Genomic DNA, 14654 nt, shown 5'->3' with positions numbered 1-14654 from the left:
TTCTTCATTTTAAATTCGTTTTAAGTGAACCAAATTGCTATGGTTTCATATTGAACTCTATTTTATGAATCTAAACAGAAAAAGTATAGTTTTATAGTCAGAAAAATAAGTTACAAGTCGTTTTTGTAAAGGTAGTCATTTCAGTCGAAAGAACGACGTCTAGATGACCATTTTAGAAAACATACTTCCACTTTGAGTTTAACCATAATTTTTGGAAATAGTTTCATGTTCATAATAAAAATCATTTTCTCAGAATAACAACTTTTAAATCAAAGTTTATCATAGTTTTTAATTAACTAACCCAAAACAGCCCGCGGTGTTACTACGACGGCGTAAATCCGGTTTTACGGTGTTTTTCGTGTTTCCAGGTTTTAAATCATTAAGTTAGCATATCATATAGATATAGAACATGTGTTTAGTTGATTTTAAAAGTCAAGTTATAAGGATTAACTTTTGTTTGCGAACAAGTTTAGAATTAACTAAACTATGTTCTAGTGATTACAAGTTTAAACCTTCGAATAAGATAGCTTTATATGTGTGAATCGAATGATGTTATGAACATCATTACTACCTTAAGTTTCTTGGATAAACCTACTGGAAAAGAGAAAAATGGATCTAGCTTCAACGGATCCTTGGATGGCTCGAAGTTCTTGAAGCAGAATCATGACACGAAAACAAGTTCAAGTAAGATCATCACTTGAAATAAGATTGTTATAGTTATAGAAATTAAACCAAAGTTTGAATATGATTATTACCTTGTATTAGAATGATAACCTACTGTAAGAAACAAAGATTTTTGAGGTTGGATGATCACCTTACAAGATTGGAAGTGAGCTAGCAAACTTGAAAGTATTCTTGATTTTATGAAACTAGAACTTTTGGAATTTATGAAGAACACTTAGAACTTGAAGATAGAACTTGAGAGAGATCAATTAGATGAAGAAAATTGAAGAATGAAAGTGTTTGTAGGTGTTTTTGGTCGTTGGTGTATGGATTAGATATAAAGGATATGTAATTTTATTTTCATGTAAATAAGTCATGAATGATTACTCATATTTTTGTAATTTATGAGATATTTCATGCTAGTTGCCAAATGATGGTTCCCACATATGTTAGGTGACTCACATGGGCTGCTAAGAGCTGATCATTGGAGTGTATATACCAATAGTACATACATCTAAAAGCTGTGTATTGTACGAGTACGAATACGGGTGCATACGAGTAGAATTGTTGATGAAACTGAACGAGGATGTAATTGTAAGAATTTTTGTTAAGTAGAAGTATTTTGATAAGTGTATTGAAGTCTTTCAAAAGTGTATAAATACATATTAAAACACTACATGTATATACATTTTAACTGAGTCATTAAGTCATCGTTAGTCGTTACATGTAAATGTTGTTTTGAAACCTTTAGGTTAACGATCTTGTTAAATGTTGTTAACCCAATGTTTATAATATCAAAAGAGATTTTAAATTATTATATTATCATGATATTATCATGTATGAATATCTCTTAATATGATATATATACATTAAATGTCTTTACAATGATAATCGTTACATATATGTCTCGTTTAAAAATCATTAAGTTAGTAGTCTTGTTTTTACATATGTAGTTCGTTGTTAATATACTTAATGATATGTTTACTTATCATAGTATCATGTTAAATATATATATATCCATATATATGTCATCATATAGTTTTTACAAGTTTTAACGTTCGTGAATCACCGGTCAACTTGGGTGGTCAATTGTCTATATGAAACATATTTCAATTAATCAAGTCTTAACAAGTTTGATTGATTAACATGTTGGAAACATTTAATCATGTAAATATCAATCTCAATTAATATATATAAACATGGAAAAGTTCGGGTCACTACACTCCTCTTCCCCAAAACTACATTTAAGCGGGTTAAGCTTCATGTTGATCCTGCGCAGAGACACAAACGTTTCTAGGATGTTTGCGAGCATTTCTTCTTCGGTGTTACTTTTAATTACCAAGTCATCGACATATGCTTCAAGATTTCTACCAATTTGGTGCTTGAAGGCTGCGTCAATTACGCGCTGATAGGTCGCGCCCGCGTTTTTTAAACCGAAGGGCATCTTCGTGTAACAATAAATACCTTGCGGCGTATGAAAAGCAGTTTTGTCTTCATCTTTTGCAGCCATTAAGATTTGGTGATAACCCTTGTATGCGTCTAGAAAACACTTGTACCAAAAACCTGATAATGATTCCACCTTCCAGTCTATCTCCGGGAGAGGGTAGTTATCCTTAGGACACGCTTTATTAATGTCTTTAAAATCAACGCACATTCACCAATTATCGTCAGCCTTTTTTACCAACACAGGATTTGCAACCCATGTCTGATACCGCACTTCCCGCAGAATGTTTGCTTTGACAAGGTTATCTACTTCTGCGCACAACCAATCACTGCGGTCAAGAGCCATGTGGCGCTTCTTTTGTCTAACGGGTGTGAGTGATGGATTAACATTCAACTTATGTTCCGCAATATCCCGCGAAACCCCAGTCATGTCTGATTCACGCCAGGCGAAAACATCTGCGTTCGTGGATAATATTCCATGCAATTTGGCCTTTGTTTCGGCTGACAAGCCTGCGCCGATTTTAATTCGCTTATCCGGATGTAACCGATTTGCTATGACTGCACAGTTAGCGAGTTGTTCTCCCACGCTGTGAGTGCTTACAGGAACAACTGAGCCACACAACTCGGTTGCTTGATGTGACACAATTGTGGCAACGCCTCCCACGGTAGGAAGCTTAATCAAGCCATGCTCCACCGATGGTATAATGTTAAAACGTCGTATGAAGTTTCTTCCTAGTAGCGCGTTATAACGCGAAGTCGAACGAACCACATAAAAATCAACTAACTCATGCCTGGTCATCTGCGGATTCTTATCATCCGCAAGTTCTACCATCAGCTCTATCCGGCCTAGCGGCCATGAGCTTTCTCCGGAGAACCCTGACAGCGTAATAGCAGGCTGCCGTAACTGCGCTTTGACTTCTGCAGGAAGGAATCGATAGCAATGCTCATACATAATATCGACACCGCTACCGGTGTCAACGTGCATGCGCTTAATCTGTATTCCGCAATTAGGGATGCGACACTTGATGATAATGGGCTCATTAATTGTATCAATTGACATTACAGGAGGGAAAGTGATTGGGAGAAGCTCCCAATCCTGGTAGTCATTGTATTTTCTCCGCTAGTTAACTTTCTCTGCGTCAACCATATTAATGGTTAAGTCAGCGTTTTTGGTTTTATCAACTCTCTGCCATGCGAAAGTTTTAGCCTTCGACCCCTCCTCTGCGGCTTTTCCCTTATCCTTCTTTGGCGGTTTTAGGTGATCCAATTTACCTGCACGAAGTGCCTCAAGAACCCGTTCCATCAAGTTTTTACATCGATTAGTGTCATGACCGTAATCGTCATGGAATTCGCAATACTTTGTTTTATCCCGCTTACCAAATTCTGTAAGCGGCGTTGGAACCGCAAAGGTCGCACATACTAGTTCTGTTGCCAAAATTTCCTTTGGCGTTTTAGACAAACTTTTGAGCAGCGCATAGTTCTGATTGTTGATGCCGCGTTGATTATTGTTTCGATAATTGCCACTCGATTTCCCTTTATCATTTCTGATAGGACCACCACTAGGATATCTTCCGCGAGAGTTGCTTCCGCAGCTTTGATCACGCGAGCGATCATCATCGTCTTTTCTGTCATTGCACGAACTAGTGGTGGGAATATCGTTATCTTCGCCACTCCGCATATAGTCATGACATTCTTTAAGTACCTCAACATAAGTTGTTGGCACTGTATGGCGCAAAAGCTTGACCAGCGTCGGGTGACGTTCTGAATTTATACCATGTATGAGCCCGGATATCTGTTGCTCTGGCTTGAGATCTGGAATGCGCAGACACTCATTAGTATATCTCGTGAGAAATTCACCCAAAGATTCCTTGGATTTCTGTACGATATCATGACATTCAATATGAGTGCGTTGGCGTGGTCTCTGATTCTGGTACTGCAGCAAGAACTTTGTCCGCAGATCCATGAACCCGGCTATACTACCTGCCGGGAGTTTATTAAACCATTCGCGAGCAATACCCTGCAGTGTCATAGGAAAAATCTGACACGCAACCGGATCCACCCAACCTTGAGTGCGCATTGCGCCTTCGAAACGCTGTAAGAAGTCGTCTGGATCAGTTAAGCCATTGTAAGTACCTAATGTGTGAGGTATCTTCAGCGCTGATGGAAACAGATATGCATTGATATGCGGAGGAAACTTATCAAAGGTGGTTGGTAGCTCAAAAGGTGGTTTAACAGGGTCCCCTTTTAATCCCGCAAAGAAACGCTTCATCATATCCTGAACAAAATCAGGTTGTGAAAATAAATGAACCATATCAGGGGGTGCAGCCTGCATAAATTGACCTGCAAGATTTGCCTGACCCTGTATATTTTGCCAAGGTTGTGATGATGTCTGCGGATATAACCAAGGCTGTTGCTTCGGAAAAGAGGGAAGACCTGATGGTGCAGAGTATACAGGTGGTTGCGAAGGGACCAAAACCTGTGGCGCAGATGCCTGCGAAACTTGAGGGTATACATTTAAGAGCCCAACTGTATGCGCAGTGCTTTGCTGTTGCGCGGTTATTGGCGTCCAATGAGAGTTTGCGTCCGGAATGACACCAAACCCCCAGTTATTAAGCAACGCCTGCTCATCCGCAGGAGTTAAAAACTGTGAAACTGGACGCGGTGGTTGCCAATGTTGCAACGGTGTAAACGATGAATTCTGCTGAACACTCTGCGTCTGCAGAGGGATTGAAACCGTGGTACTATAAATAGGTACCTGGCCGCAGCAAACCACATGCGGTCCTGTTGTTTCACCGCTAGTGCCTACCAAGATGACCCTTGGATCCACCGATGAAAAATCCAGCCGCGTGGTTGTGACTGGAGAGTTTGCCCTTGGCGGTGTAATCCCATCTGAGTATATCGGCTTATACCTCTGAAAAGGCTCGCCAGATACAGGTGGAGGATATGGCGTGTATCCCGCCCCCGTAGTCATAGCTTGCGTCTGTTGATTACCCGACGGTATGTTTTGATTGTCTGTTTGAGTACGTTCCGATGAGTCCCCGGAAGTCATGTTACTGTTAAAGAAAAAATTCAAAAATTTTGTGAATAACAAGCCTTATAATTCAAAACCTTTTAAAAGAAAAAACCATTAAACAGTCTTGAACTAATTCGACTCTCAATGAAAGCACCACTTGATCATGCATATTTTCACCATTGGGTTAATATGCTTGTTCAAAACGTAAAAGGGGGGGGGGGGGGTTAAGGATCTTAGAACAAGGCTCTCCGGTCCGACTACCGTGAATAACCCTGGCCGACATGATGATGTCGGCGGGGTGGCTAAGTGATTAAGTCCACCTTCGATGACTGGTCGTCGATCAAAAGGCCTCAAATAAGGTTGTAGGTATCAGTTAACGAGAAACTAACTTGTTAACCTTGAGAAGATGCTGGTTACGTAAGACGTGTAGTAGATGATAGTTACGTAACGTGATTGTGTCCTAGAATGATAGTTAGGGTTTGTATATATAGGCAAACCCTAATTCTAGAAACATCCAAGATAGTGGTAATCCTTTCCATAACAAACTCCCCCGAATCACGGATATAATTATGGAAAATATATCGACTTGATGACCAAGTAAACGCCGTATCGGGAACAAAGACGTTCGATGCGAATCCGCATACCGCATAACGCGTACAAGCACACGCATACGCATGCTAGCGAGTGCCCGCATACGTATACACGGCGCATGCGGGTTGCGATATCATTATGTAAGGATTTACTATAGTTAATTTATTAAATAAATTGAAGAACAAAAGTAAGAATATAAAAACTAAAAATATATCAAACAAACCTGTTATAACTCCTTCATCTAACTTTTTGGCACACAGATCGGGAAATGGTATGAACTTGAAATCATCATGACCATTCTAGTCATTATTGTCAACTGGAAGAACTGATGTCTTGTCATTAAATATAAGCTTAGAGGCATGAGACCAATGTTTGTTTGTTTTTTTTTATTTTTATTTTTATTTTTGATTTAGAAGGATTGTTTAGAACAAAAGCACTCTTCAGTATGTAATGGACTAATGGTTTTGTGGCTTCAAAAGATTTTCGTATTTTGACTGCAAATAATTTTTGATAGTCACTGCAATCCGATCTCCCTGTGGTATACAATTGAAAATAGTTGATTTAAAAATATCAAACAACAACACTTTTAATGAAACTGATGGTAGGGTTATAGTTAATTATAATCATTTTAATAAACTATTGTTATTAAACTATACAAATAATTAAAAAAAAGATTACCTCTTCATCCGAAACAATCAATTCCAGGGAAGGCTTTCCATTATCAAAAGTCCCAATACTTAATGTCTCCATTACTAAAAGCTTAACCTTCACGTTGACAAATGGTTTTTTGGGGCTAAGTGCCTTAATGAGTTGCAAGTTTTAAGTCATGGTAAGTTATATTTATTTGACTTTGAAGAGTAAATGAAAGAAAGAATATTGATGCTTTGAGAAGATGTATTTGACAGAATAGAGAAGTTATAATTTATATGCAAAAGTCTGCAAAATAGTCGTCAGTTATTTAACATAATATACCATAATTGCAGATTTTTTTGGAAAAATGGTTTATAGAATTTGAGGATTTTTAGGGATCTTTTTTTTAACACGTATGTACAACTGTCGCCAGTAAATTATCTATTGATAATCTCTTAATATCTCTTAATCATATTCATATATAAATATCCAAATATAATCTAACACTAGCTTATAATCCGCGACTTCGCGGAATTACACATAAAACTTTTTGTAACATGTTTAGATGATGTAACGAAACATCAAGTCTATTCATAGATTTGTAATAAATTTTATAAGTACGTAGATCACACCGTTCACTTTATTTATATATTAGTAATTTGACATAGCTTGTTTCACGTTATATATTTTATTACGGAGTATATGGTGCACATCAGTCTAACTCATTTTGTAATATGAGTTTTTTTGTAAATATAAACACCGTGACCAAATGATTAGTTAATGAAGAATTACGTTAGACGAAAAAATGTCACATGTAATGATAATATCTGGTGAATTGCATTTTCTTAGCTGTAATTCTTGAACTGGATACATATCAATATCATTAAAGAGTAATATGACCCAATAAATTGTAATAGCTCAAACAAATATAACATCAGTTGGTCAGATTCTGTCTTCAAAACAGTAAATAGAATCAACATTATTACATACATGGTTCTTAATATCAAGTAAAAAGATGTTCCAACAATGATTCACAAAGGGGTCGTGCGAGTATTTTTAACTCTTAACCAGTTTTAGTTGCCGAAACATTAAGTTCAATGAATAGACCCTCCTATTCCAATTCCAATATAAAAATTATATAAGCACCGTAAACATTTTGTAAAATATGTATCGCTTCTAAACCAAAAAAAAGTCTTTCAGGTCAACTCACAGGGAGCATTCACGCTATTACTTAAAAGTTCGAGGGCACTCATGAAAATTCTCATAAATTTTGTCTCTAAATTATAGACCGTCAGATCATCTCTGGCACACTATCAACCTCAAAAACAAACAGCGTGTATTCGAGGCAGAATCAAAGCATCACTTCAGCTGTATTGATCGGCCGGGAAAAAATATGTCAGGAGTCAACAACGATGAAGATAAGAAGCCAGGCACCGATCAAGGCGTTCACATTAATTTGAAAGTCAAAGGCCAGGTTAACTTTTTTTCTATTTTAGGGTTTTACTTAATTTATAATTAAATAGAATTAAAATTAAATTAAATGAATGAAGTTTATAATTGACTTCAATTGTAATCATTAATTATGGTGGCGATCTATTTAGAATACTCCGTAATAGATACCGCTTATTGTGTATCGTGTATACTTAGGGTTTTATTATGATCCCACATCCGCTAGTCATGGAATTAGTTGATGATTAACATCCGAATTTCCTATGGTGGCGATCTATTATTGTCTTCAAGTATGTTAACATTCTGTATGTGAAAATATGGTTAGATATTAGTGACTTATCTGAAAACTACATTCTATATGGTAATGAATCAGCTATTGTAAAATTTGTAATAATAGTGACTCTTTAGAAATTTAGAGCTGCTTGGTTGATATAGTTAAATATCTATATGTAGTTAAAATTAACGTGGTGGTACAATGTTTAATAATTCAATTTTAGGTTTACCTATAATTTTAAAACAGAATTTCATTCATGTTAGTCTTAGATCTACATATATGTAAGCTGTAATGCCCTTAATTAGTGTTTTGGATATGTATGTGTGATTTCCAAGATTTGTAATGATATTGATAACATTGTTTTGGTTTGAAATTGAGTTTATGGATTGGGTTGTGCTGTTTGAATTGAAATTGTTCTGTTTGAGGATGAGATGTTACGTTATATGGATTGTGGCTAATGTTAACATGATCCTATGAGTTGTTGTGAAAGGATAGTGGAGCGAATATGGATTGTCAGCTTGTGTCACTATTTATTACTCTCTCCGTTCCATATTTGTTGTCCAATATTCCTTTTTGGGTTATCCCAAATTAATTGTTCACTTCCATAAATAGATAAATAAGGTGAAGTTCTTTTATGCTCTTTCTTTATGCATGTTAAACAAAAAATTGGATAAAAAGTAAGGGATAAAACTGGAAAGTTAATAAAAAGTACATGTGACAATCACTTTTTCTTAATCTGTGTGATATTTGTCGGGAGACAATAAATATGGTACGAAAGGAGTAATTGAAATGGCAGGGGTTTAGTGTAATTTTTTCTTGATGCTTTAGTTTCGGGGAAAGGAATTTGAAGTTGCTTTATTGTTCATGGTTCTCATTAGTTATGTAGAAACAACTAAGTGGTAACCTATTTTACCCTTGTGTTTTCAGGATGGTAATGAAGTTTTTTTTAGGATCAAAAGGAGCACGCAACTGAAAAAGCTTATGAATGCATACTGTGACCGCCAGTCTGTCGAGCTTAATTCCATTGCATTCTTGTTTGATGGGCGTCGTCTTCGAGGGGAGCAGACTCCTGATGAGGTACTATCTTTAATTTTATTCGGTCCAACCTTTATTAAGTGGCAAATTTTTTTTATTTATGAATGGGTCCATTATGGTTATGTTTTATTATTATTATTATTTATTTATTTTTATTTTTATTTTTACTTTTGAATGGGGCGATTATGGTTATGTTTTATTTCTATTCGGTCAAACGGACAAAATAAAAGTACCATCTATAATTGGTCAAATCGGTCGAGGATCGCCTGAGGCTAGAAATTTTCAAGTAGTGTAACTTTTTTAATAGTGTGTGACATCAATTGAGTTACTGCAAGTTTTTTTTTTTTTTTTTTTTTTTTTTTTTTTTATTATCTAATTTAGCCTTTACAAAAAATTTGTGAGATAAGTTGGATTTAATATCTAAAATTTTGGATAACAAGTAATGTATTTTGCCCAAATCTGTGTAAACTAGCCACAAATCTACAGTTCAGTCGTCTATTGGCCACATATTTAATCGGGTTGTGCTGACATCATACATGTTTTACTACAGCTGGAAATGGAAGAAGGCGACGAAATAGATGCTATGCTTCATCAAACGGGAGGCAATCTCTGAATAACTCTATGTTCGATGGTCTATGGTGTAGAATTTCCAGTTAAACTTTGTTGAAGTTGGTTGTTGTCTCAATTTAAGTATTCCGTTGTTGAAGTTTGTGATTGTGTGTGAGGTGTTTAAACTCTAATTAGGATTTATTACCTTAATGTCTATTGTGTTAAACTGTTAATCACATATATGCACTCGTGTTTGAAAAAAATTTGGTCATTGGTAAGAAACTGGTGAACCTGCAGATTTGTGTTACCTTAGATATGGTTTTCTCTGAAAGTATGATAGATTTCTGTTCGCTATGAAACAAGATCACATTAGAAATTTTGTTTATGTGGAACCCTTGACTTTTAATGGTTTTTTTTTTTTTTTTTTTTTTGAAAAGCAAGAAAGTCTTTATTTATTTATGATAAATATGAAATTAAAAGGAATGGCTTATAGCTTATTTACAGTGAAAATCTGAACGAAATATAACATACGATTATATTCCAAAAAAAAATGTCAATGAGGCCTTGCTTCATTGGTATCCATGTTTCATGGATTCGAGAGTGACCCGTTCGAGTCTAACAATTAACAACTAACCTTGCCTTTCAAAAAAAAAAAAAAATTTATATTCCAAAAATAGGACCATAGCCTACGAGGAATACTTGAAAATACAAGCCGAGAAGGAAAGGATTACAGTGCTGACTACGCAGTGACAAAGTAACATTAAACCTTCCCAATCATCCGTGTCACTATAGTGATCTATTTGAGGCATAAGACAGGATTGTATATTATGTACATTATTTTATAGCGAATGAATTACAATAATCTTAGCCTATTCCGGTTAATGTCTGTAGGTCTTATATTTTTTAAAAAAATTATCTTTTTTTTACATACCAACTGATTCATATTTAATGTTGCTAATCTTCATACCTGATATAAATTCAACATACTCTGAAACAAAACATGATCCATAATAACAGATTACAAGCATAAACTAATTTCTCTAACCTGTGTCTTTATGTTCTGTTACTGTGACTCTTTCATCTTTCTCAACTTTTATAGCCTATAAAGTTCTATAAAAGATTATTCTCTACTTTGAAGTGTTGCAGCCCCTACACTTATCGTTCAACTAACGTGTCTTATGAAGACACCATTCTAGCCTCACTGATGGCTTACGACAAGGGGTTGGTCACTTTGCGCATAGCGGCCTAGTGCTCTACAACTCTTTAAAGAACTTGCACGCAGAGGTAAAATTTTGGAATATATATAATTCTTTTTAAGGTATAGTTTAAAAAAAATTGATTAATTACTTAGAAATAACAATCTTTCCTATTCTCATATTTATTATGTAAACCTTATCTAATTTCTATTTTCCTGCGGACAGAATGGACTCTTAATCAGGGCTAGCCTTGGTTCAATGTAGTTCCGCCCCTGCAAGTAGTTTCTATGTGGCTCCGCCCCTTTTTATTTCAAACCTGCTTATTTTGTTACCTCTACCTAAATTGAATATGCTTGTGCATTAAGGGGTGCTTAATATATAACTCTGAGAGCCAAGTCTAGTAAATTATTTTGGTATAGGCATTAGAGGTCCTTGCAAATAAATAAATAAATAAATAAGGTAAGGTTTTAGAAGAAAGAAAGAAAGTACTAACACAAATCATTAAGAAAGAAAGAAAGTACTAATACAAATCATTATTCAAGTTTAACAAAATTAGAGTAAACGTAAATATTTCACTTAGAATAATCATTGATCCATTGTTAACCTATTAATTTCTTCGTACAATCAAATTAATTTCTCCTTACTTGAACAATAATTCTTAATTGATGATCATGATCATAATTATTGTTTCATCAGTTTAACATTTTTCACATTTTTCGTGGAAATTAGGTAAGTTAAATGAACCCAAAGTTGATTTGCTTGACGATTAGCTAGAAAGTGTTATATACATACTTGCTTCTCTTAAAAGTTAAAAGGTTAATTGACGAACAAAAGAGTCTCTACACAGTTAATGATCAAGAGGGAAGAGGGATAAATCATTTAGTCACAAACTAAATTAGAGAAACCTGTAGCCCTATCGCCATGGATGGGTATTCTCGTCATTTTTACTGTCCGATAAATGATTCTTAATGAAAAATGTTATTATTCATTAACATTATAACACTTATACATCATGATGAATATATACTCATAACAATGAATGTTAAAAAAAAAAAAAAAAAAAAAAAAAAAAAAAAAAAAAAATCATATATTGATAATATAAGTTAATATTCACTATGATAAATATTAACGAGCACAAAAAAAGAAAAGGAAAATAACGAAATTACATATCTGCCCATTTTTTAAGCTGATTGGATTTCTGTGTGAGATTTGCTTTCCCTTCCCAAAAAAAATTGCATTGCCTCACCACTCCTCTCTTTATATATAAGTGAGCATATAGATTCATCACTAAATAAACCATGTTCAAAACAGAGACCAAAGTGTGTAAAACACACAAGGGAAGAACAGAAAAGCTATTTATGTTGGCAATACTATTACTAGGTTTTCTTTTTGCTTCTCACATAATTTACTCTGAACTCACCTTTAAGGCTATCCCTTCTCAACAAATAAAATGTATGTTTTCCAATTCATTTTTGTTTTTAAATAATAATTTGTCATCCATCAAAGATTAAACTTACTACAAATGTTAGATATTGTTGATTATTTTCATGTTAATTACTTTATCTATGTTGAATTCCGCCTGCTATGTTGTAGTTACAGATCAAAGGCAATTCTTATCTCTAGATAGGAACCCTGATGCAGACACTGATGTTAATAATGATGCAAGCTATGAAATAAAGCAGGATGTGAGCATTGAACTTGATGAAGATGAAAGTTACGAAATAAACCAGGACGCGAGCACCGTACTTGATAATAAGGATGATCATAATCAGTCACTTCAATATCTTTTAACAAGACTAATAGGAGGTATATTTCTTTCTCTTGTTGTAACAATATTTATTCATTCCTTTTATTGATTTGTATCAATTTTAACTGATTTTCTTTTTAATTTTTTGGAAACCAGTTGAAAATCGAACCAGGCTCGATTCAACTGGCTTTGCTTGTGACACCAGACCATGGACATACACAGTCTGTGTCACAAACAAACCTGTAATGATCGATACGACCTCAATGCAAGTGCATCTTCAACAATCACCAAACACCGAAAACACCACCACCACCACCATTGTCCGTCCATATGCACTTTATCCTAACGAATTCACTACTAAAGTAACCATCACAACAACTAACCCACCACGATCTATTTGTGATCATAACCACCAACACCCTGCCGTAATTTTCTCAACCGGCGGATTCACTGGAAACACATTTCATGCCTTCGACGAAACCATTATACCTTTATTCATCACCACTCGCCTTTTCAAATCTCGTATACATTTCATAATTGTTGATCATTATCCTTTATTCTTCCAAAAGTATAGACGAATACTTCAACGTTTATCTCAACACTAAATAATAAGCGCAGCCAATGATTCAAGCATTCATTGTTTTCCCGGAGCTGTAGTTGGTTTAAGATTTCATAAAGTCCTAGGCATAATTCCGTCCGAAACTCCACAAAATTACTATTCAATGTTAGAATTCAAAGAATTTATTCGACAAACGTATAGACTCAAAACAAAAAGCGTTTCCAGTACACAAAATCCGCATAAATTACTTTTACTTTCTCGCCAGAGAACACGAAAGTTCCTAAACCAAGACCAAATGGTGAAGATGATGGAAAAATTAGGGTTTCAAGTGATTATTGCCGGCTCAGATGAAGAAACATCAAACATTGAGAAATTTTCACCTGTGGTAAACTCCTGCAGTGTTATGGTGGGGGTGCATGGGGCTGGGATGACTAATGAAATATATTTACCTGAAGGGGCTGTTATGATACTTGTTAGACCATTAGGGTTTCAAGACTATCTTGATGTTTTTAGTGAAGCGGCTCCAGATATGGGTTTGAAATACTTAGAGTATAAAATAAAACCCGAAGAGAGCTCGTTGGTTGACGAGTACGGTCTTGATCATCCGGTGCTGCAGAATACGTCATCGGTGACGTCAAAAGGATGGGCAGCTGGAGCTGCAATATATTTGGAGAAACAAAATGTGAGGTTAGATATGAATAGATTTAGAGGTACACTAGTTGAAGCATTGAGGTTTATTGGACAAAGTAAAGAGGTTATCAAGACTTAATACACTTGGATTTAGTAAGTTTTTGATTATTGTAACAAGCAAATTGAAGCATACTAAGATGCTTATGGAGTCAGGTGAAGGAATCATATATATGCACGTCTAATTTGAGTGAAAAAAGTGAAAAATATAAAGTTCACGTATTATGCATGATTGTAGGAGTGTAAGATTTATGTGTCATTGCTTGAATTAAGTATATATACTGAGAAATATATTTTAATTAACTTTGTATGTTATTCGAGACCTGCTTTTTGAGCGGACTAATCTTAAAGCACTTACTAATGATAATAGGATAAATTTTCAAGCAATGGATCTTTATCACACGATTCAGTAGCAACCACATCATTCTGTTCAATAGGAGTTATCAAAAGTTTACACCATAACAATCCATACTCTTGTAACAACTCCATGCAATAGTTTTTCAGTTCATACAGATACCGTTATCAAACTTTAAAACCTCAATTCCAAGAAAGTACTTATGTATTCCAAGATCCAATTTTAAGAACTTATAACTTAATTACTTTTCAAACTTCTCAATCTCATTGTCATTGTTGCTAGTTATTATCACTACAATAAAAGTGGACTATTAAAACCCCCCAAAAAGGTCGTATAATGTCACTTTATAGGACCTTTCACTTGATAGAACCCACGGAATGAGCGTTTTATCTAACGCGGTTATATAAAGTATAGAAACTAAAAAGTTTCTTAAAAGTTAAATAAGATTATGAAATCAATATTC

At 34.9% G+C, this 14654-nt stretch overlaps 2 protein-coding genes and 1 long non-coding RNA gene across 4 annotated transcripts in view; 2 read left to right on the top strand and 1 right to left on the bottom strand.

Moving 5' to 3' along the window:
- Nucleotides 1–6586, bottom strand: part of LOC139898594 (uncharacterized) — a 158468-nt gene extending 151882 nt beyond the window's left edge. For both annotated transcript variants that reach the window (XR_011777068.1, XR_011777067.1), the window contains exons 1-2: nt 6389–6586; nt 5934–6243 (exon numbers count right to left, since the gene is read on the bottom strand). This is a non-coding gene — a long non-coding RNA (uncharacterized lncRNA). The remainder of the gene's footprint in view (nt 1–5933; nt 6244–6388) is intronic.
- Nucleotides 6587–7632: 1046 nt separating this feature from the next.
- LOC139897789 (small ubiquitin-related modifier 1-like) lies at nt 7633–9866 on the top strand. The gene is made up of 3 exons (XM_071880483.1): nt 7633–7814; nt 8991–9140; nt 9649–9866. The coding sequence occupies exons 1-3, from the start codon at nt 7734–7736 to the stop codon at nt 9709–9711; spliced, it is 294 nt and encodes a 97-aa protein (XP_071736584.1). The 5' UTR covers nt 7633–7733; the 3' UTR covers nt 9712–9866.
- A 3578-nt stretch (nt 9867–13444) lies between these two features.
- LOC139901421 (xylan glycosyltransferase MUCI21-like) lies at nt 13445–13918 on the top strand. Its single transcript, XM_071884139.1, has one exon. It carries the CDS (start codon nt 13445–13447, stop codon nt 13916–13918), a length of 474 nt encoding a protein of 157 aa, XP_071740240.1.
- Nucleotides 13919–14654: the final 736 nt, after the last annotated feature.

The sequence above is a fragment of the Rutidosis leptorrhynchoides genome, chromosome 3 (assembly GCF_046630445.1).
Source record: "Rutidosis leptorrhynchoides isolate AG116_Rl617_1_P2 chromosome 3, CSIRO_AGI_Rlap_v1, whole genome shotgun sequence".
Taxonomy (NCBI): domain Eukaryota; kingdom Viridiplantae; phylum Streptophyta; class Magnoliopsida; order Asterales; family Asteraceae; genus Rutidosis; species Rutidosis leptorrhynchoides.
Note: the sequence above shows the minus strand (reverse complement) of the source record. Positions and strands in the feature narration are given on the sequence as shown.

Excerpts from the sequence above, each read along its gene's own strand:
- LOC139897789 (XM_071880483.1), top strand. The coding sequence starts at position 7,734 with ATGTCAGGAGTCAACAACGATGAAGATAAGAAGCCAGGCACCGATCAA. Across the intron at positions 7,815-8,990 it reads ATTTGAAAGTCAAAGGCCAG|GATGGTAATGAAGTTTTTTT; the intron begins GTTAACTTTTTT and ends TTGTGTTTTCAG. Across the intron at positions 9,141-9,648 it reads GGGAGCAGACTCCTGATGAG|CTGGAAATGGAAGAAGGCGA; the intron begins GTACTATCTTTA and ends GTTTTACTACAG.
- LOC139901421 (XM_071884139.1), top strand. The coding sequence starts at position 13,445 with ATGGTGAAGATGATGGAAAAATTAGGGTTTCAAGTGATTATTGCCGGC.